The 22,894-nt window shown below is 42.3% G+C and overlaps 1 protein-coding gene across 4 annotated transcripts in view; it reads left to right on the forward strand.

Annotated features, from left to right (window-relative positions):
* Positions 1-2,971: 2,971 nt before the first annotated feature.
* The window catches only part of BRINP3 (BMP/retinoic acid inducible neural specific 3), a 237,490-nt gene continuing 217,567 nt past the window's right edge, over positions 2,972-22,894 (forward strand). Inside the window, exons 1-3 of one of the 4 annotated variants that reach the window (XM_083846570.1) lie at positions 3,175-3,593; positions 4,122-5,605; positions 20,828-21,113. In XM_083846570.1, coding sequence (XP_083702696.1) covers positions 20,878-21,113 — 236 coding nt within the window. In that variant the 5' untranslated portion in view covers positions 3,175-3,593; positions 4,122-5,605; positions 20,828-20,877. Of the gene's footprint in view, positions 3,594-3,664; positions 5,606-6,645; positions 7,105-20,827; positions 21,114-22,894 lie in introns of those variants that run through there. The other 3 variants (XM_083846569.1, XM_083846571.1, XM_083846572.1) reach the window with 3 other exon arrangements.

Raw genomic sequence — 22,894 nt, forward strand, 5'->3', positions numbered from 1 at the left:
ACATTGAGGCCCTGGAACATGTCCAGAGAAGGGCTACAAAGCTGGTGCGGGGCCTGGGACACAAGTCCTGTGAGGAGCAGCTGAGGGAACTGGGGTTGTTTAGTTGAGAAGAAGAGGCTCAGGGGAGACCTTATTCATCTCTGCAACTACCTGAAAGGAAGGTGTGGGGAGCTGGGGGTTGGCCTCTTCTCACAGATAACTAGCTTTAGGACTAGAGGGAATGGCCCCAAGTTGTGCCATGGGAGGTTTAGGTCGGAAATGAGGAGACATTTCTTCTCAGAAAGAGCAGTCAGGCATTGGAACGGGTTGCCCAGGGAGGTGGTGGAGTCACCATCCCTGGGGGTGTTTAAGGAAAGGTTGGACGTAGTGCTTAGGGACATGGTTTAGGGGGTGACATTGGTAGCAGGGTGATGGTTGGACCAGATAATCTTGGAGGTGTTTTCCAACCTTAATGATTCTGTGATTCTGCAAACTGGCATCATTGGAAGATCTATGTCATTACTCTAAGGCAACATTTTTTTAACTTTTAGGTATTCAGCAAATGTACACAAATGAATAATATCAAAAATCCTCATTAGATTTAAAGCAGAAAAAGGGCCAGAAGAAGTGATATGAATTGAGGAACCAAAGTTGTATTACTCTTGACTAAAGAAGTTATCAGGAGGGAAATGGAAACTGTGAAATACATATCAGACAGTTTCTACTGCACTCTGGATAAATGAAGAATGAACCTAACTATGAAGGGTCTGAGCCAAACTGTAATTAAGTTAATTTTCTTTTTTTTTGGTGGTGTCGGTCAGACACGAAATTCTTCTTGCTTGACTTAAACTATCTTTGGTGTGAAATGACTGAAGAACAAGTTCAGCCTATGACATCATTTGGGCTAGCACGAAACCTAAAGAGAAGAAGAGAAAAACATTAGCATAGCAGAAAATCTGTTTATACATACATATATATATCATATACACACATAAACATATGTGGACCTTTGTCCACCAGATCTTAAAAGCATTTACAGCAACAAACACTGTTATGAAGACATCGTTGCCTATGCACAACCTGGCATTGTTGATCTATCCCATTCACACTCTGTGTCTCTTTGTCTTGTGTTTTCTCTGGGATTTCATCAATTCTAGAAAATGAACAGTAGTCTTATTGAATATCTTGAGTCCCAAAGTCTATTTGATAGTCATTGCAGACTTGATGTGCAGCAGTCTTTGTTAAGAAACACTGATCTTTACATAAACAGACTAACCTTTTTAACTGGTATTTTGTCAGGACCGGCTGAAGGAAGGAGGGGGAGAGAAGAGGGGGAGAGAGCCTGTACTACTTGTTGATGTAGGAGAAAGTGTATTTCCAGGCAAAGGGGAAAGATGGTATGCCTTTCATTTTTATAACTGCGTCACATATATAATCACACATATGCCTACATATTTAACAGCTGCTACACCTGAAATGGACGCTGTATTTTTTTCTTCATTAACAGTAGCATCCTTCCTCTACTTCTTTTCTTCCCTCATCTCTAAAGAAAAAAAAAGAAAAAAAACCACACACACAACACCACCACCAACAAAAAGCAGGCTAAATCATTACTAAGGACAAATTACTTTATGATTTTTTACTATAAAAATGACTTAAAAATGCTGATAGGAGCAAAGCAAGGTGATGCAAATGGGCTTCTGCAACTGCTCAAAAAGGATTGCAGAAGCAAAAAACTGCCTGATTGACATATGTACGAACACTTCACCCTAGTGCTCAATGAGATGATTGAGAGAAGACAAAAACCTTTTTGATCTAAAAGGTCAACAGAAATGATGTGTCTTGTGAAGAGCATATGTAGCACAATGAACAAGAGCTGGTGTTATATGGCAGCCACCCCATTTTGTCCAATGTATACATCACATGGTCTATATGATCACTTTTCTTACTGATCCTGGAAAGCATATAAACATGGTGTAAACATGGCCAAGTTACCTTACTCTCATGTAAAGATGCCAAAGCTTCTTGTTGAGCTGCAGCCCATTCCTTGTCAGTGGCTAGCTCTCAGTTTATTAATAACAAGCTCTCAGGCTAACTATGCCTATGGAATTATGTGTTTACTTGCCATAAACATGCATGTCTGGTTACAGTACATATATGTAAGAGCGGGACAGAGCAGAAGGGGTGGAGGGTGGGAAGGAGGATCAAGCTGCACAAATGCTGTCGCTGGCTCCCCTCCCACACACACACCTTGAAATTCAGCACACACTCTGGAGCCACTGTGCGAGGAAGAGGGAGATTTTTTCCACCAAGCCAGCTCGTGATTTCCATACAGAGAGCCAAGAAGCGCAGGGAGGGGAGGAGGGAGGGGGGAACGCTTCGTTTAGACAGTGCAGGGAGGGGGGCACGGATGCTCAGCGGGAACACTCTCCCTCCGCTTCCCCAGCCCTACCGTCCACCCCCGGTGCCCTCCCCTGCGGGAAGAGGGTTCCCCGCGCAGCGGCCGCCGCCTGGCGCCCTCCCCCGCTGGGGACGCGGAGCGGGCCCCGGCCACTGCGGCCAGGATGGAGCCGCAGCCGCCGGACGGGCAGCCAGGCGCCGGAGAGAGGCAGCTCCGGGGATGGGGGGGCACGTCTGCGCAAAGAAAAAAAAAAAAAGGGAAAAAAAAAAACACACCCACAACCAACATCCAAAACAAAGGGATCTGAAACAAAGGCTTCTCCGCGGGCAGGGGAGATGCTGAAGGCAGGGGTCCTCTTACCCGGTCGATACCGCCGCTGTCGCTCGCTGGATTGCGGCTGCAGGAGGACGAGGGCCGGCAGCCGGCCCCGGCCGTGCCGCTCCCCCGTGTTCCGAGGCCCGGTGGCGAGCCCGGTGCCCCCCGCCCTGCTCCGCGCCTCCCCGCGTCCCGCCGCGCGGGGCTCTCCGCGGCTGCCCCTCCCCGCGCTATCCCTGCCTCCCTCCCTCCCACCTCCCTCCTCCCTCCCGGGGGGAATCGGCGGGTCCTGGCTCCGGCGCGGGGACCCCTGCTGGTGTCCCCTCCCCAGCGCCCCAGCCCGCCCCTCTGCCGCAGACGGCGGGACGAGCGCGCCTGCGGGTCGTCTGCTGCACGGTGCAGGCTTGTCGTTGCTCGGCCCGGGTCGGCGAAATCCCTCTCCTCCTGCCCGCTGTTCAGATCCCCCGGTTTCCTTGAGGATCACCACCACCATCATCCACAACAACAACAAAAACACAAAAACAACAGCAAAACACAAAACAAGAAGAAGCACACACACACACACACACAAAAAACCCAACACCAAATCCTATCCCCTCCTCTTGCTATTTGGATTTCCTTCCCTCCCCCTCCCCCTTCAGTTTCTTTGGGTCTTGTGCCTCTCCCCCACACAGACACAGACAGACACACACACACAGACACACACACACACACACACAGGCACGCACGGTGTGAATGGTTTTACTTGCCGCTGTGCCACAAGGAGCTGCTGATGGTTTCCAAAGTCCCACCACCACGCAAATCCCTCCTTTAGCTTGAAGCTGAAGATCATGGACTGTATGTTTGGATTCGGGATGCATTTTTCTCACAGCCGCTTCGTTTCCTGAGATTTCACCCGGTGAGTAGGTTTTATTTCACATTCAGATTGCTCGTCTCCACCAAACAGACCCTCAAAAAAAAAAAAAAAAAAGGAAAGGAAAGGAAAGAAGGAAAGGAAAGGAAAGGAAAGGAAAGGAAAGGAAAGGAAAGGAAAGGAAAGGAAAGGAAAGGAAAGGAAAGGAAAGGAAAGGAAAGGAAAGGAAAGGAAAGGAAAGGAAAGGAAAGGAAAGGAAAGGAAAGGAAAGGAAAAGGAAAGGAGGAAAGGAAAGGGAAAGGAAGGAAAGGAACCTTCCAATTGTCTCGTCTTGCTTCTCAATCTTTCAATAGCTTGCTTCTCTCCACTTTCTGAACTCAAAGAAATCCTGAAGCAACAGCCCTATTTGCCCACTCCATTCCACACGTTAGTCACAGCTCTCAGCACTAAGTTGCGATCTGCACCGCAGTCTCACATGCACCGTCCTTACCATTCCGCTGCTTATTCATCACGTTTTATTAATGTTTTCATCAGACACTCTAGCTGCTACATTCTCTGGTTTAACCCTTGCAGACACAGCGACTCGCAGGGATGTCGGAAGGGCCCGGTGTTTTTCTCCGTGTGGGAAGACGGACAGAAATCGCCAGTGGTTACGGGGTTGTGTGTGGAAAGGAGTGGCTGGAGGTCTGCGTGGGGAGATAATGTGGAAAAGTCCATCACTCTTACTGATCCCCCGAAGAAGCTTGGATTGGATTGGGGGCAGGGAATTGTGCCCCAGAAGGGGCTGGAGGGGAAGAGAAGGGATTTTCCAGACCTCTGTCCTGCCGTTTCTGCTCGAAGGGGACACCTCGGGAAGGGAGGCTGGTCTCGCCGGGGGCGCGGAGTGCTGCTGCAGCGCGCTCCCGCTGCGCTGGTGCTTGCCCCCGCTGCGTGCCCTTCCTGTGGTTCTGGATCCCACTGCACGTCCCGGTTGTATTTTTTACTGTTTTAGGGAATATTTATAATTTTGCTCGCCTAGGGTAGGAACGAGGCGTCGCCTTCACAAAACGTATGCGCACACACACATATATATATACATATATATATTTATACCCGCCGCGTTCCAAGTGAAGACTGTCTTTTGAGTCATGTAGGCACTTCTTTACTTTGACAGAAAAAATACAGAAGAGGACCAAGGGAAATAAATTGTTTTTGTTAAAAAAAAAAAAAAAAAAAAGATTGAGCACCTTTAGAGTGCTATTTCTGGCTAATACTTCCAACATTTTAGCGTCTCTAATTAGCGGCAGAGATCCACCCACATTCAATAGCAGAAGGTAGGGAGGGAACATGTTACTTCTCACGGGGAGGTATTGACTGAGCTCCATTTAAATCTGTCATTTAGTGTGCGGGATAAGCGTGTGTGTGTGTGTGCAGTCATGTCTCCAAAGCAGTACGTGCATAGATCATGATAAGGGTGCTCAAGGCTTGCAAGCAGGTAGAGGTGCCAGTGAGAAACACACGAGACCTGAATTTATTGCCTGGTGGCAAGCAGAGAACCGAAAAAATCAATGCCCTCTTCAATATCGTGCTCCCGAGAGTGCTCTGCCCGCCCCACTCCCCTCCCCCACCCCCTACCCCCGCCTCCAAATTTCTGGTTGATGTCGGGAAAGGGGGAGTGAAAAAAAGAGCCCTTCAAGCGTGGGATCCAAAATTCATCCTTCCTCCAGCTCCTCTCTTCTCCCAGCAGCTGGACTCCCCCCCCCCTCCCCCGCCCCCGGCTACTTCCCTCCTTACAGACAAGTGTCTTTCTCCCGGAGACTGTCCTCCAGCAGATTTTCCTCGTACCGGCATTGCCGACCAGCCGTCCTCTCCCCCTCCCGTCCCCCCTCCTGTACACACCGCTTCCTGCCCCGGCCCTCTTCTCACGGGACGGGGGTAATTAACCAAATCCCAGCCGTTTCTCCCGAATTGCCCGCCTCTGACGCTGCTGCTACGGGGATTCTCCCGCACCAGGCTCCTCAGGAAAGTTTCTGTTCATTCAGACCCCCTTCCCTTCCCAAGTATAGAGGATTACCTAGGTAAGTGCGTTTCAAAATCTCTACCTGATTTTTCACCCTATTTTTGTTCTTTTTTTTTTTTTGAAACATAAAAAAAAAAAGTCCGGGGGGGGTTAACTCGCTGCGGGAATAACTCATCCGTTGTTGAGCATCACCTCGCCGTGCTAGTTAAATGATAGCGCTCTGCAGAAGAGATTTATGTGCCCATCAGCAGAATATTTCCCGGGTTTCAGAGCAATCTGTATTTTCTCTGTGCCGACGAGGGTGGGAGATGGTAGGACAGGATGAGGGCAGCGGAGTTGTTTAGATCACAGTCACGGTGATGGATGACAGCGGTGCCTGGGCAGTAAAACTGACACAGGTTGGACAGGGTGGTGTTTCTATACTCAGCAGACAGGGAGGGGGGGCACCGAACCTTTTCCATACAAACATCAAATAAATCAATGTAATTAATGTAGTCTTAATAGGCGATTGTAACCAGCGAGCATGAGGCACGTTTAATACAGAAGATTCCCATTAGCCTTTATGGTTCATTTCCAGCGTCCAGCACTCCCAGACCAGAGGATACCCTCTACTCGAATAGGGCTGGATGACTCAGAAAAAATAAGAATGCCAGGGAGCAGCCTGGTGATTTTTTGCTTAGGTTTGGTTGGTTGTTTTGCTTTTTGTACAAAGGAGTGGCAGCATGTAAATACCTCCCGATCCTCGCGCCTCAGTCCTGGGGGAATGGTCCGAAACAGTCCTCTTCCCTTCTTTTAGGTGTCCAGCCTCTCTGCTTGTTTGTGGCTGGCTTCGCTGTCAAGGATTACCGTTCCCTCCTCTGTCACCTTCAAACTCCCTGAAGCTATGTGGCTTTGGGACTCCTTTTCGATTAGGAGATGATTTTCCATTCTCAAATATTATGAGTGGCAGGCCAGCCCCCAGGGAGGGGGCTCGGACTGAGGAAACGCCTTTAGAGATGCATGCCTGGACCTAACCCTGCGTCATCATTCCTCTAAGTTGTGCCTGTCCCTGGGGGCGAGACGCTGTGGGCAGGGTGGGCGGGAGGCAGCCAGAGGGGCTCGGGGTGGGGGGGGCTCCGGCAGTCCGGTGGCAGCGCCAGCCTCCCACCGATCCCCGCAGGAGAGGGAGGCTTGCTGCTTCACTGCTTCACCTGGCCCTAAGCAGGGGAAGGAGGAACTGAGCCCTGGAGGGACTGGGTGTCTGCACTGCTCCAGCCCTCAGGCCACCCACCGTCCCTGTAGACTTGCGAAGACTGCTTGCGGCAGGGGGCCGGAGGGACCTGACTGGGAAGGGTTAATCAGGGGTTGCAGGGTGCTCCAAGCATGAGTCCTGAGTGCTCCTCATAGATGCGCTAGCCAATCCTAGGCAACAGAAGCATGAACTATATGTAGCATGGTGTAAAAATCGAGGTAAAGAAAATAGGGTGTACACCATCACCGCATATCAGAAGGCAGGAGACCTGATTTTTGGGGGCTACGATTCCTGTGCTACTTAGATATCATCAAGCATTAAAAAAGGTAAGGACTTTGTTACCAGCGATCTGTATTGTGACTGACTCCCGAATTCAAGTGTATCTTCTGCATACCTTTCTTTAAGTGTTAAATCATGCAGTGCAGAGAGTGGAAAGAAGTGGAATATGTTATGATTTACCGTTTGAGAATTTTTTTTTGAAAGACTACATTATTTTCAAGTAGTAATGATTTCTTTTAGAGATTAAGGAAGTGTATGCGTGTGAAGTAAAGTAAATTCATGACTGGAAGAAAAATGTAATGCATGTGATAAGTGAAGAATATTCTGTTACAGCATCAAAATCAGTCATAGATCCACATGAAATGAAGGCCAATGTGAAACAGACCTGATTTACAAAATATATATATATATTGAATAATTCAGAGACGTGCATCTGACAAGCAAGTTTGACAGAAGAAGCAAAAATAACGTATTTGCTCACATCTAACATTATTTAAATATGCCATCACAAAAGAATGCTCTAAAAAGAATAAGTGAAGTCAAAACCTCAAAGACTGTTTATTTTCAAAGACAGGTAACTCCGACACATTAAGTATACAGAGGTAAAGCTAGAGTGGTCCTACTTACATTTACAAGATATAAGAAATAACTTCAGAGATAACTTCAGAATCCATTCGGATATCAGAGTTTTCAGACTGCTGTCAATGCCCAACTCCAGCAGTACAAGGGGTTACTCAGTTTAAATATGTGCTCTATCAGCTTTACTGGAAGACCTGGGTTTGAGAATAGAGCCGTTTGATGTATCTCTCTTCTGCTTTCTTTATCTAAGCATAGCAAGACCTGTAGTCTTACACACTGTTGCAGTGCTAATTATCAGAGTTCCAAAGAAGAAATGAAGAAATTACCTACAGTTTCTTGCCTACAACCATTTTTTTTTTCTCTCTAAATCATGTACATAATTTAAGTGAGGAAGAAAAAACAAAATCTGTTATATTTTCAGTAAGCTGATCAACCTCCAGTGAGAACTAACCTTCCCAACAGATGCTGAGTTCACTAGAGTTGCTGTTTGGGGTGCTTCTTCATGAAATGCTGAAACCCTGTGAGTGAAAACGTTAACTAGGAAACATGAAAACAAGCAGCTGAATGTTTTACAAACCTTGCTGCAGAAGGCAGCATTTGTTCAACAAACCAGCAAAACAACTTGAAGATCTTGAAGTGATGTAATCTCTCTGTCTCATCCTTTCCCATTTTTTCTACTATGGTCTGAATGGTATTGTGAAGAATCAATTACAGGAGCCTACTCATTGTTTACTCCAATGTATGTCTGAAAAGTTATTTCTTTAGTCATGTACATTGCAGTGATTTCACTCCTCTCAATCCCATGTGGAAACAATTTTTTATGGGACTAAAATAGTTTTATTTCATTTGGACTAATTTGGAATTAAGTTATCACTTCTGGCTATGATCAGTTTAGAAAATATATTGCTTAAGATTTCAACAAAGAAAAAGGCAACACCTAACTAAAACAAAACTCTTTTTTTTTTTTTTAAACAGCAAGCTTGCATCTTCGGTGATTTTTGAAAATCTAAATGGAAAAATGGGACATCAAATAATTTTTACCTAAGTTTTTGCTTAGGAGAAAAAGGGAGTGGTGGTTGATACATTCTGGAAACCTTACATGTTTTATAGGTGTTATGTGCAGCTCTTTGTTACTCCTCCCAAAGGTTCATCTCTCCTTCTCAAAGTCAGAAGTAGACATTGATTTTTTGTTTTCTGTCCTGAAATACTAGTAATCTCATTTGGGAGTGAAATCACAAGAAAGACATTTTGGCAAATAGAGCCAAAATACTCTTAGGTTGCATTAATAAAACCTGTCTTGATAGACCACTGCAGGCAGTAATTTAAGTTAGTAATTTTAGAAGTTACCTTACTCTTCTTATTCTCATCCTAACACCCAAACAAGTGTGGGTGATAATTTGTTTCTTTGTTTCTTAAATTGCAACCACATTTTTCTTGTGGCATCGTTTTCCTGTTGTTCAATATGTCTGCTGTTCAGTGAGGGCCTGATCTTGCACTATTAAAGTAGATCAAAGCATGGTCATTAACTTCACTGAAAGAAAGATCAATTTCCAAGATAATAAATTGGAACCAAAATTAACTTCAGTTTTAGAAAAAAATGCAAGCACCATGAAGTTAAATACTGCATACAGAGCTGTAGAAGACTTTGCATATTGTTAGTCAAATATTATTAAAATAGTAAAGAATTGAAGGATTTTTAATATGATCTTATGCTGCTTTTCATCTTAGCATTATATCATCATTGATAAATTAACATTATATATACGTATATATATATATATAAAGTTGAAGAACATTAAGAGAGCTCCATTTTCTGAAGTGCCTCACTGAACTGCAGGCATTCAGTACCTTGTGACTCAAGTCGTCATGCTACTGAAACTATTATGTGGTTATTTTTGTTTCCAGGCTCTGAAATTAATTGCTTTTATGTACTATAATAAATGTGAATGCATAAAGATAGTTTTTATATACATATGCACAGGTGCATATAAATATGTATAATTTATACCGTACATATATATCCATTCATTCCTCCACACATATGGTATGTATAATTGCTCCTTTGCCCTGGGTAACACCATGCAATTAAGCACAGTCCTTAATTGCATGGTCACGCCGTGTGGTTAAGCACAGTCTTTTTCCCACCTTCCGTTGAAAGTCTCCATTTATTCTATGTGCCACAAGATAACGAGCTGACAAGAGGAAACAAGGACATTCTCTGCCACGTCAAAGCTTTAAATATTTAATGAGCCTTTCACAAATGCCACAGATTTTGTTCCACCTTCAAAAGAAGATTGACCAAGCAATATATGCTATTAGCTAAGTTAATACTATTAAACAGTAGCGGTTTCTCTAATAATGAGGTGTGATCTCAAGGCTTGTTTGTCAGATATCTTTATAGTAGCAGTCACATTAACGACGGTTAGAAAGTTCTGCTCATTTGCAGTAACACTTTCACAGCCACATCTACCAGCACATGATTAATGAGAAAAGTGATTTTTTGGATATTTATTATACATTACAAATAAAGGACTTAAATCTGGGGAATCAGATCACTACTCTATACCTTTAATCCCAAATTATTACTACTGAGAACCGTGGAGAGATCATTTAGCTCTTTCAGTATTTTGTATAAAACAGTACTTCAGAATAAATACAACAGATTTATTTCCATTGGAAATAACAAAAAGACCTGGTTAACTGACTGTGGATGACCACTCCAAGTCAAATGAGATTATTAAAATCCATTATAAACCAATCTTCCCTTCCTTCCTTCCTTCCTTCCTTCCTTCCTTCCTTCCTTCCTTCCTTCCTTCCTTCCTTCCCTCCCTCCCTCCCTCCCTCCCTCCCTCCCTCCTTTCTTCAGTATTTTTTCCTACTTGAAATCTCTATTTCTAAAGAGGCTTAACTTCACATGTGAAAAACCGTGTTACTGAAAAATGGTGGCAGCACAAGAATGCACTTTAATTACCTATTTTTCATCTGAAACATTGTTGATCTCCATTAATTAGAAGTTTAGAGGACAGACAGAACATAATTTTATTACGACAAATTATATATAAATGTATTTAAACTTAAAGTGCATCCCTAAAGGCTAGAATTGTTTTATTTTGAACATGAAATGTACTGTATATCTATACATGTACTTTGGCATCTTGATATTGATCATATCAGTACTATCTTTACTTATAACAAATATTTAACACAGCGCAAGCAGAATGTCAGCATTCCTCCGTCACTTCATCCATCTTGAACTGGGGGCAGATCTATAGTGCAGAACTGATACCCACCTCTTTTCTTCAAGGAGGTGTGGATGCTCAGCATTTCTTGGTTTAATCAATTTATTCCTTAGTTTTGTATCAATGTTTCTAATGAAGATGCTTTCTTACATAAAGCATCAATGTTTATGCAGGTGGGGACTCATCTGGCTGCCAGCTTTGGAAACTGTGAATTTATTTCACATAGAACCATTAGCTGGTGATGACCATTAGTTAGTGGTGTTCTCTTTGTTTAATTACTGCTCCTGTGGGATATGAATCTTACTCATTAGGTTAAAAAGTAAAAGCTTTAGTAACCTATTAAGTACCTTTTAAGCTGTCTGTTAACATATGTTTATCAGGTTGATTCACATCAGTTGGAGAAACAATAGTGACTTTTTATGAAAGGCTTTGTATAAAACAGATTAATTTTGACATACAGCTTTGTCTTGGCTAGGCAAAGCCTGGAACATTTTCTTTTTCTCAGTCTTTCTAGAGAAAAAGAAAAGAGAAAAGAAGAGAGAAAAGAGAAAAGAAGAGAGAAAAGAGAAAAGAAGAGAGAAAAGAGAAGAGAAGAGAAGAGAAGAGAAGAGAAGAGAAGAGAAGAGAAGAGAAGAGAAGAGAAGAGAAGAGAAGAGAAGAGAAGAGAAGAGAAGAGAAGAGAAGAGAAGAGAAGAGAAGAGAAGAGAAGAGAAGAGAAGAGAAGAGAAGAGAAGAAAAGAAAGAAGAGGCTGTAATAAAGACATCTTATATTCCTTGTATCTAGAGGACTGCACAGATGTGTAATCTCTAACAAGAAACATAGTCAATGTCTCCTGTTCTGCACTGAAAAGATGCTAACTGAAAGTTTAAAGCTTTTTAGCATTAGCTTAGAATCTTTCTACTAGCTCAGAATGTGTTTTTCTATCAGCTGCAAAAAGAAATAGTGATAATTTTGCGCTACCATGGTTTTAGTTTATCACATAGCTAAATTAAAACAGTTGAGAGATTGTAATTTGTGATGAGAGTCTAAAACCCAGACTTTCTCTCCTTGTATAATGATGTTCTCAAGAAAGGCATCTTTTAACAGACATACTTTTTCTTAATTTCGTAATTTCTTCTAAATTTGTCAAAAAGGTGTCAAAGAATATTTTTTTCCAGATAAAATTAATGAATCACAATCATGCTTAGGAACAAGACCTAAGAGAAAGCTTCAGTGATACATTTGTATGAGATAGCAAGCTGCCCAGTATATGACATAATTATTACTTTTACAACCAAGTCTTGTGTATTATCCATCCTGAGATGCAATTAAGTCCAGAATGACTTGCTGAAGCTTGAATCTTTGTTCAGTCAGCCATAAAGTCCCTACTCTTACTATAAAAAATTAATAGCTGTAACATGAACATTTAAGAGGATCTGGCTATTTCCCATATACTAGTTACAGGCTTAAAATGATGAGGCAAAGGGACTTACGCAAAGTCATGCAACAGTTTATGGTAGGATCAGACATAGAACTACGGTTTATTGAATCCTCTATGAGTCCTGTGTAGGCAGTAGGCAGCGTTCACAACAGGTTACAAGTATTTTTTTTTTTCCCTGATAGGGCAGTCATGGTATAAGTCTATTTTTTTCTGCTAGGATAAATGGGCTGAAACCTGGGAATCTGAAAGGAGATGAAACCATCCATTTACAACAGCTGCAAATCAGCTCCACCGTCTGTGAAATCATCTGTAAAATATGGAGCACCGTTGTCTGAAAGACATAATAGAAGAGCAGAGCAAAAACATTATCATTCTATTAGGTATCAACACTAAGAAACAAAGTACAAAAAATTGTCAATTCCTATTGAAATATATCCAGAAATGCAGTGAAAGAAAAATGTCATGCTTTTAGATCTTTATAGAGATTATTTCTAGCTATTGGTCTAAACTGTAGTGACTCATTTTCACATGAAAAAATAAAATCAAGAGGAGTGTAAGTTTTTCATCAGATACCACTTTTCTAAAATTACAGGGCAATATTCCACTACTTGAACTAAAGCACCTAAACTGGTAAATTCATTTTTAGAAATCCCAAACCCATGATTTTTATTATGAAAATTTGAAACAGGAACAGAATTATGGATTTGGTTAGATATTGTCTGATGGACTGGAAGTACATGAAACTAGGCCGTCAGCTGAATTTTGTATATATGTCCTTGCTACATTCAATCAAATTTTTGTCTCTCTTCCTAAAACCAGAGAACTACACTCCATTATTTTTTTCCTTCATCATTTTATAAATAATGCTAGAGCTTCAACAGCTTCAAAAAAAACCTTTTGTTTTGTCTGACCCTTCCCTGCCCTTCCCTGCCCTTCCCAGAATGCCCTTCCCTGCCCTTCCCAGAATGCCCTGCCCCTGCCCTTCCCCTGCCCTCCCCTGCCCTCCCCTGCTCTCCCCTGCTCTGCCCCTCCCCTCCCCTCCCCTCCCCTCCCTCAGAGGGAGAATTCAACATAACTTTGCACCAAGCAGTCTCCATTCCCTCTAATGTGAATTTTATTCAGCTCAACGAACTGTTGATGAACAAAATTTCCTCTCACCCCATCTCCTTTTAGCCTAATGAGTCCTTTCGCAATCAACAATTAGTTATATTAGGGTTGGTCCTCAGACTTGAACTGAAGCCTTAGTTTGTAGCCTGTAAATATCTGCTTCCTTTCATTTTAGAAGGCGTACTAAGGACCTACTTAATTACCATTAAAATACATCCAACAAGGTTATTGTAGTACATGACACTGAACATTTTATGTTAAACATTAAGTTTTAAAAATTGCAATTAATTGTAACACAAGTTTCTAAATATTTGTTTCCTGTTAGGATTTTCTGTGAACATGAATACTCCAGGGTGCAAAATGGTGTCATAGCAATACACATCAGTATGTACCTGAGGAAATGCTGTACCAAAAACACTTCCAGTCCTTTACCTGTATAACAGATTCCAAACTTTTTCAAAGAGATCTTGTGTTGTTTCCATTCTTACCTTTTTCATACCATCAGATGTTTTAAGATAATTTTTTTGGAAGTTTGGAAGAATGCTTAGAATAACTTACGTGATAGAGATGTGACAAGACTGAAATATCATGTACAGTACTACATGTAAATATTTTTTGTACATGGGACAGTCCGTGTACATTCATGACCTTGGAAACATAAAGGCTTAAGAACTTTTATGGATATAGTAATTTAGCCTGGAGTAGGTTTAAAGCTCTCAAAGCAGCAGGTTTTACTGTGTCTTCATGGCACCCTGGGTGTCTGATACCTAGGGGTCAAGCAGGATCCTGCTTAGATGTTTCAGGATTTAACATCTGTGTAGCTCATTGTGTGACTGATGGATTTCATCTTCCCAAGGACATAGGCAGTAACCCTCATCTAAAGATGAGGAGCTGAGATACCATGAAGTGTGGGTAAATTTCTCTCTGTTTTATAACCTACACAATTCATGTGTTCAAGACATCCAGATGCCTCACATTCTTTCATAAATCATGCACTGTGCTGCATCTTTACACAGTAGAGAAGAGCTGCTCCTCCTGGTTTGTGACCACAGAAAAAAGGCTAAAGAGCCAGAGTCTGCATCTAAGCAAGAAGCCAAGCCACAACCCAGGCAGATGCAGGCCGCAGTGGTGGCACGGCCCCATGGCCATGCTGGAGAGCGGTGCGGGGCTGATGGTCACAGGGATCTGTCAGTGGCCTGATGACTGTCAGGCACAGATGGGTGCAGCTAGTTCCGAGGTCCAGTTGGGAGCCCAAGTAATGTTGCAGGGACCAGGGCAGGAGCAGGCAAACCAGCATCACCCAGGCAGGGACTGAAGGCCCAGGAATCCCAAGAGGTTGGTGGAGGCCCCAGGTGAAGCCAGTCAGGGCCACTGAGGCCCATTCATGCACTCAGGGCCCTGACAGCTAACTTCTCCACAGCATGCTCATGAGAGGAGCAGACTCTCTCGTTAAGGTAGAAAACTTGAAATTGCAATTTGGGGATGTTGGCCTCTTTTGTCAGCTAAAACATGTAAAGACTAGTTTGCACAGAAGGATGAACTTAGATTAACAGATTGAAAAAGCACCTGAGGGAATTTAGACATCATGATCTGGACAGCAAATGTAAAATGAGGTCTGCTAGAAATATCAGGCATTAAAACAATTACCTCAGCATACCTGACAGCTAATGTGTACTACTTCAAGGACTAAAGAGACTGGCACTAGCTGTACAGAGATATAATAAAAAGCACATCCAATTAAAGACTCACAGACATTTTCAGGGGTGAAATCCTTCTCATATAGAGCAAACACCAAGGCACTTTTCGTTGGTTTTAGCTGAAACCATGCAACCCTTGACAATCAAAATGTTTTCCAAACACAGCTGATGATGGCTACAGAAGTCAGGATGGCAGGGGTAAAGAACAAATAGTGGGATTTGTATTGGGCTTACATGGCAGGGTTTTTGGTAGATTCCCCCCCACAACACCCTTTCCGCCCCCCCCCCCCCCCCCAAAAAAAAAAGGAGGGGGGAAAGGGGGGCCAGATGTCCCATTTGTTCTTTGTTTCAGCTTTTCGGGACATAGTTACTGGGGTCTAGTCCGTGTCACATACAGAAGAGAGAAGAAAGATGAAATACAGCAGTGGATGAAGCTCTGTTTGAGCAAAGAAAATGAGTTGTTAACAGGGTGCATGTAGTCAAAGCAAACAGCAGGACCTGATATGAGGATCCCACTTATTTTTAAGCCTGGAAATATAAAATTCACCTAAAGTTGTTAGGTATAGAATTATTTTCTCCTTTCAGATATGCCAATATATCTGCTTTTGAGTCTTCATTGAAGAACAACAGAGAACAAGCTGATTCAAATCCCCTTACTGAAAATCATCTGTTGACAAATATGTACTTCTTGCATAATGGCACCAGCTATATCTTGAAGCTCATGTGTGGCAGGTGGCAGGCATCCTTCAGTTTCCCAGACTCTGTTCTGTTGTATCTTGTACTTCCAAACTTACATCCTGCCTTAGTTGTTACTGTGTCAGCCTTTTAGTGGTTCATGTGTCCTTTTGCTATTCAGAAAGTTTAGCTTGGGAGATTTTATTCTATGGATTTAAATATGTCTGTTTGAAGAACAAAATCCATGTGATGGCTGAGAGTAGAGCACAGCACAAGAGACATGCACTTTAGCTCTCTCTTTTTCCCTCCTTCTCTTTAGCCCATATTGATTCCAGTTCTTACTGCTCTTTTCTTCCATGGCACATCATCAGCTTCATGACTGTTTCATTTATACTGGACTGTATGAGAATTTTGAGAACAGGTTCATCTCCAGGTCTCATTCATTTAACATTGTTGACATGCCAAAAGTTGGGGACAACATGATCATCTCTCATCCTCACATTTCAGATGAGGAAGTGGAAGCACAGGGACATAAAGTGGTGAATCTAGAGTGTTATAGCAAATAAGAGGAATCTCTGAGACTCAGAGATTTGTTGTTATTTTTAAAGTGAAATGTACTTAGTTATTATTTTGGTTTGTTCAAAGAAAATTAAGTATTGTTTTCTGAGTTCTGCATCTCTCAGGCTTGCGAAGTAAAGTGAAATATTGTAAAAACAAACAAACGACAACAAAATAAACAAACACCCCCCCTCCCATATTATCAAAATTGTCCATTTAGTGTAGAGTTATTTTATAATGATCCTTGAGAACTGCAGGTTAAAACATGGCCCCCAAAAGCCACTGATGATAGCTACTGTCAACTTTACTCACTCCTTATTAGCTATACATAGTTACTCCACTGATGACCCAGTTGACAGCGATGTACTTAGGAAATATATCTCTACTTTTAGCACATCTGTTTTATACACAATTCTTATCTCTTACAAAAACAAAGAAAACAAAACAAAACAAAACAGTGAGCTTTATGCAGTTTATACCACACTTCCATTTTAGGAAGATTTTAAACTTCCTGACTTCCTTTTTTTTTTTTTGGACATTGCTGTCCACGCATCTGGTTTGCCCCATATTATTCTATATATCTTGGTATGCATGATTTATCAATTAATGTTCTTTACACAAGAGGCCTCAACTCAAAAATGAAGTAAACACTTCAATTTTATATTATTTTAGGTACAGTAGCTTAGTGGGTTTATAAATCACCACTGTGCAACTATATATAATTTTTAATATTTAAAAAAATATTTCCCTGAAAAAAAAGACAAATTTGCTGGATTTTATCATGAAGTACATAACAAAAAGATTACAGACTTGTTGTCTTGCTCAAAGCTGAAGCTTGATGAAATTTGTCCCAGTGGTCATGTTTGTTTTGCACTTGCCAGTACTATATTTTCAGCTGATACAAATGCACAGATTTTACCAGTCTACAGCACCCTTTACATTTTCATGAAAGCTAAGGCTTTGCTATAGCATTTCCAGAAGTCAAATTCATGACTCATTCCATGAGTCAAATTCATTCTGCATTAACGCCAGTGAGGACAATAGATTTCCAACAGATTTCTAAAGAAGAATTTAGCCCATTATGCTTCTTGAACTCAATGTAACCTCGGAATTTAGAAGAGGAAAGGCTGAAGACTTATTAGCATTTGCAAGTGGTAGCTGGGTGAAACCCTGGGGATAGCAGAATGTAATTTTGCTGTGCACCTATACCTGATAATTATCCTCTAAGTTAGCACTTTAAAGAGGCAGCATGTTGATAAGCCAGTTTTGTTTGAAGTGTCTTCTTTACAGAGTGTCTTCTCTCCTTTAAAATACACCACCTCAGTTACTTAACAGGTGTTCATTTATTTTTCAGTTCTCACATCCCACCCTGAAAACAGCAGGTGCTCTACCACAAATTTAATTCAGATTGTTCCTCCCTGGAGTTCTGTGCTGGCTGTTCTAACTACAACCTTTGTATGTTCCACATGCCTATAGCAGTCTTTGAAAATTGTTTGTAGTGTATTTGACTTTATTAGAGAATTTGAGTATTTAAAACATTGAGATATTTTTCACAGTGTAACCTTAGGAAAATTCCTTAGGCTGGGATTTTCTAAATTGTCTTTTAATAGGAAATACATATTTAAATATTTTTGCCAGCTTACAAAATTCTTGGTCTTTTCATGCTTCAGTTCCGTATTTGTTAAACTGAGGTAAAAGTTTACCTCTCAAGGATGTTTTGGGAATTAATGATATACAGATTGTTTCTGCAGTGACTGGACAGTATATAGAAGTAGATAAGTATCAGAAATGTACACATTGTTTTACACTCCCTAAAGACTAGCTGTATATTTACACGTTTTTGCAAAATATTTTCATATTTTTAAAACCAAGAGGTTATTTTCTTCTGCAACTACACAGGTCCTCTAAAGTTGTTTTTCCCTGTAACTACACAGTTTCTCTAAAGATTTTTTGCCAGTGGTACATTTATGACATGTCCTGAGGTGTAACATTAAGGATAGTATAGAGCAAGGCACTTCCCTATCCCTCTCCAAGTGTTTATTTGGTCTGGATGTAGGAAGATGATACATATACAAAGCAATTCATTTTCTAGTCTTACTATTAACATTTTAAATACAAAAGGGGTTCAGTTAGCCATCGTTGCAGTTTAATGCTCTGAAACACTTCGGTGTTAGTAAGTACCCAAAAGAGTAAACTCCTATCTCTTAATTTAATCCATTATATATATATATTTCCAATAGAAAATATAATTTAAGAATCACAGGAAATTATGTCTTAGCTTGCAATTTTATAACAGCATTAGATGTAAAAATTAAAATTATCATCATGCCCTTTATAACCTCACATAATGTAAAGAAATTATGCCCAGGATCTTCATAGTCTATTAAGACGATGAGGGAGGGGGGTGAGTTTGCTGTGCAATATATTTCTTCCTGATTATAGTAATATATTGGTGGGAAGGAGAGGGAGAGTAGTATTTGTGCATTTTAACTCTTGTGATGCAAAAACTCATCTGGCCTGTCTGGAAATGACTAACTTCATTCATACTGAGATAATTCTTACCTGGAAATGGCACCTGAATAATTATAATGACTTTTATGGGCCAGGAGAGTAAACAATTGATTTCCTGTTTTGCTTCAGATCTATGAATGCTTGTTCATCAATGTCATGAAGTTTACACAGCAGTGTAACCTCACATACATGAACTTCAATCTGCAAAAGAAAAAAACACTGATCTAGGGATAAGACTAAAACTTCATATATTATACACAGATCTGATGATTGCTTGTAAATGATTGCTTGTAAATGATTGCATGTGAATGATTGCTTGAAAATATAAATAAAAATTTGAGAGTTCTTTGCTGCAACGTCCTGGAATCTCATTTCAAAAAGATGTATAAAATTAATGCAATCTGTGTTTTGTGATCATAAACAACCATGATTTCAACTCAGTGCTTTGGCAAGTGCTCAGCATGAAATAGGTGACTAGTCTTATTTTCAGTGAGATTACTTACACATTTAATGGTTGCACGATAGGTCCAAATCATGTTATATTTATGCCTAAGAAGACAATAAACCTTCTCTGGTTGTATAGACAATTATTCCATTCTCAGGCTGCAAATTCCTGTTGATTCATATGAACTTCTGATCTTTTCTGGAGGCAGTTAACATCTTGCAGCAGATATGCTTATAACTTATACTGAACACTCTTTAGAATATTAATGTCTAGAAAACATGAGAAGAGTGTATTTATTCAGCTACATAATTTCCATTATAATGACTGAACGGTAAAGACTGTGTAGTTGCAGTATGGTTGTATTGGAAGCATCCTTCGTTTGGGATACACTTGCAAATTAAATTACTGATGGAAAAGAAAATGTTCCTGCCAAGTTAAAAAAAAAAAAAATCAGCAAGTATAATGTAAAAGTGTCATAATAAGTGCTGTTTTATTTGACTGTGAATTAAAAATTGTTTTTCATGAACGTATTCACATTGTTTCATCAACTAGAAATATGAAGGCCCTCACATTAACATATTTTGATTAATTCTGTGCAGTTTTACCTAATACTGAAAATTAGAACTGAATGTTTCTATATATTTCAGTATTTCTGAGAACTTCATGCTCCTTTCACAAAATCTGAACAGGATACCAAATCATTATTTCAGTTCACAGTTATGGGACTGAGGTATAGAAAGAAACTGGCTTGTCTTCACTGAATTCGTAAATAGATGCTATGACTAATTCTTGATTTTTAACTGGACTCCCAAACAATTCTTTAGGCTCAGTTTAAATAGTGTTTCTAGGTTGATCTATTCAATTGGAGTGAATTGGACTGCCAGTCAAGTGCTGCTGTTAGGGATACTTAAAACTATGGCACCTGGAGCCTGAATAGTTCATTGAACTCATCACTCTCTGTGGCTCCAGAACTATTGAACGGCATAGTCACTCTTTGACCAGTTATGCTAGTTTGAACAGAATAACTCGATTCTATTAACTAAGTTTGTAGTGAAGGCAAGCCATTAAGTGACTTTTCCAAGGGCAAAAAAAAAAAAAAAAAAGAAAGCAGGCTGTGTCTTCTGGATCTCACCTGTGTTCTGTCCAGTAGATGAACTGAGACCTTATTTATAGACATTTTTGAATGCTTTTGTACTGATGCTAACAGGCAATAATTCTTGTGTTGTGTATTTTTCATTATTGATCAGCATTATTTGGGAAAAAAAAAAGAAAAAGCAACAATCCCTCCCCTGAAAATTTGTTAAGATTTCCCTTCGACAGTGAATATTATCACTGATGATGTTAATGAAGACATTAGTTTCACAGCATTTGAAGTATTGAAACACTCCACTGTTAACTAGCCTAGTGGGGTTTATGCTAATGTAAAATGTAATAAAGTAGAGGCCACTATCTCTTTAAGCTGAAAGAAAGGAAACTTGTTTCTACTTCCAAGGGATGCCTAGTGTGTGCTTATCTAATTGACTGTGTATTTTGTCTAGGTGTTGAGGGAAAGCTAAGAGAATGAAGGCTCTAAGTCCCCAGTGGAAGCATGATATGGCGATGCAGTGCTGGTGCTGAATTGTTCTCTCTGATGGCTCTATGGGAGTGGATAGCACTGAGTCTTCATTGCTGGGTTTTAGCGGTTGCTGCTGTTTCGGATCAGCATGCCACAAGCCCCTTCGACTGGCTCCTCTCTGATAAGGGACCCTTCCATCGCTCACAGGAATACACAGATTTTGTGGACAGAAGTCGACAGGGATTTAGCACAAGATACAAGATTTACAGGTATGAAGCAAAGGGAAAGCAATTACAGAGATATCATCCTTAGAAGCTGTAAATTATCAACAAGGGTTTCCTTAAATGAAAGTTTTACATGTCCGTAGACACAAAATTCATATATGCAAGTCCATATATGCACTGCACGCTGTGGAAATGCTTGCTTGTATTGTTTCTATTCTGTTTAAAGAAATTTTGCTAATTGATAATATTGCTTTTGAAAGCATTGTTTACTACCTATCTCTAGTCTGACAGCCTAGTGACGTACTCAAAAATGTCCTAAGGTATTCAATCACCTTTTCTGGGGTTACTATGGGACACCCTTGTTCATGAACTTGCCACTTGCCGAGGCGACCGGCTCCGGGGCAGACGCGTGCTGCAGCGGAGCGCGGGATCGGGACAGGCAGGGCTATTTTTCGGGCATCGAGCCTACGTGAGGGAGCCGCCAGGCACCGGCAGCCCTCGTGAGGGAGGCTGACGAGGCGTAGGCGGGGCCAGCAGCGTCAGCGTCAGCTCCTCCCCCCGGCCGTTCAAAGGCAGCCCTTAGGGAGCGCGAGCGACCAGGAGCGCGGTGACCAGGGCCGGCAAACAGGGAGTGACGCGGGGGGAGTGACGCGGCAGTTAGCGAGGCAGTTGGCGCAGGCAGGGCGGGCAGGAAGGGCGGAGCGCTCACACCCGCCCATAGGGACAACTCCTCTAACGACACTCTCCCGTCAGCTGGGCTGCGATGGTCTCCACCAGGCACGGTGCTTTCTCTAGGAAGTCAGTGCACACCCAGACCGACTGCCCGTCCAAACATGCGGCAGTTCAGGTCTCCGGATGCGGGGAGTGTCTGAGCCTCTTGCTGCCATCGGCGGGGGGCAGAGAGACTGCTTGCGTGAGGTGCGAGCAGGTGGACGACCTGGTCCGCATGGTGGCAGAGCTCAAGGAGGAGGTGCAGAGGCTGAGGGATATCAGGGAGTGCGAGCGGGAGATAGACTGGTGGAGCGACTCCCTGCAGGACCGGAGGGAGAGGGACCAGGGTGAGACGCCCCAAAGGGGGGTGGACCCCCTGCCCTGTTGCCATCGGGCAGAGGGAGGGGACCTGCGAGTTGAGGAGGAATGGAGGCAGGTCCCTGCTCGACCTCGCAGGAGATGCCCTCCCCTTCCAGCGCCGCCTTCCCAGGTGCCCTTGAACAATAGGTTTGAGGCCCTGGAGCTGGAGAGACCGGTGGGTGAGGATGAGGTAGGAAGCCTACCCGGGAGGATGCCTGAGGTGAGGAAGTTGACTCCACGCCTCAGGACTGCCTCCACCAAGAAAGAAAGAAGGGTGATTGTTGTGGGCGACTCCCTCCTCAGGGGAACGGAGGGCCCTATTTGTCGGCCTGACCCCACACATAGGGAAGTGTGCTGCCTCCCTGGGGCCAGGGTCAGAGACGTTACCAGGAAGCTTCCAAACCTGGTTCGCCCCTCTGACTATTACCCGCTTTTGATAGTCCAGGCTGGCAGCGATGATGTTGAAAAGAGAAGCCTCAGGGCCATCAAACAGGACTATAGGGGGCTGGGACGATTGGTGGAGGGAGCGGGAGTGCAGGTGGTGTTCTCGTCCATCCCTACGGGGGAAGGGAGAGGCACGGAGAGGACATGGAAAGCTCATGTGGTTAATAGGTGGCTCAGAGGCTGGTGCCAGCATAGAAATTTTGGGTTTTTTCACCATGGGGAGCTTTACTCGGCACCCGGCCTGATGGCCCCAGATGGGTCTCTATCTCCAAGGGGAAAACGGATCCTAGGCCAGGAGCTGGCGGGGCTCA

Source organism: Anser anser, assembly GCF_964211835.1.
Source record: "Anser anser genome assembly, chromosome: 8".
NCBI classification, from domain to species: Eukaryota; Metazoa; Chordata; class Aves; order Anseriformes; family Anatidae; genus Anser; species Anser anser.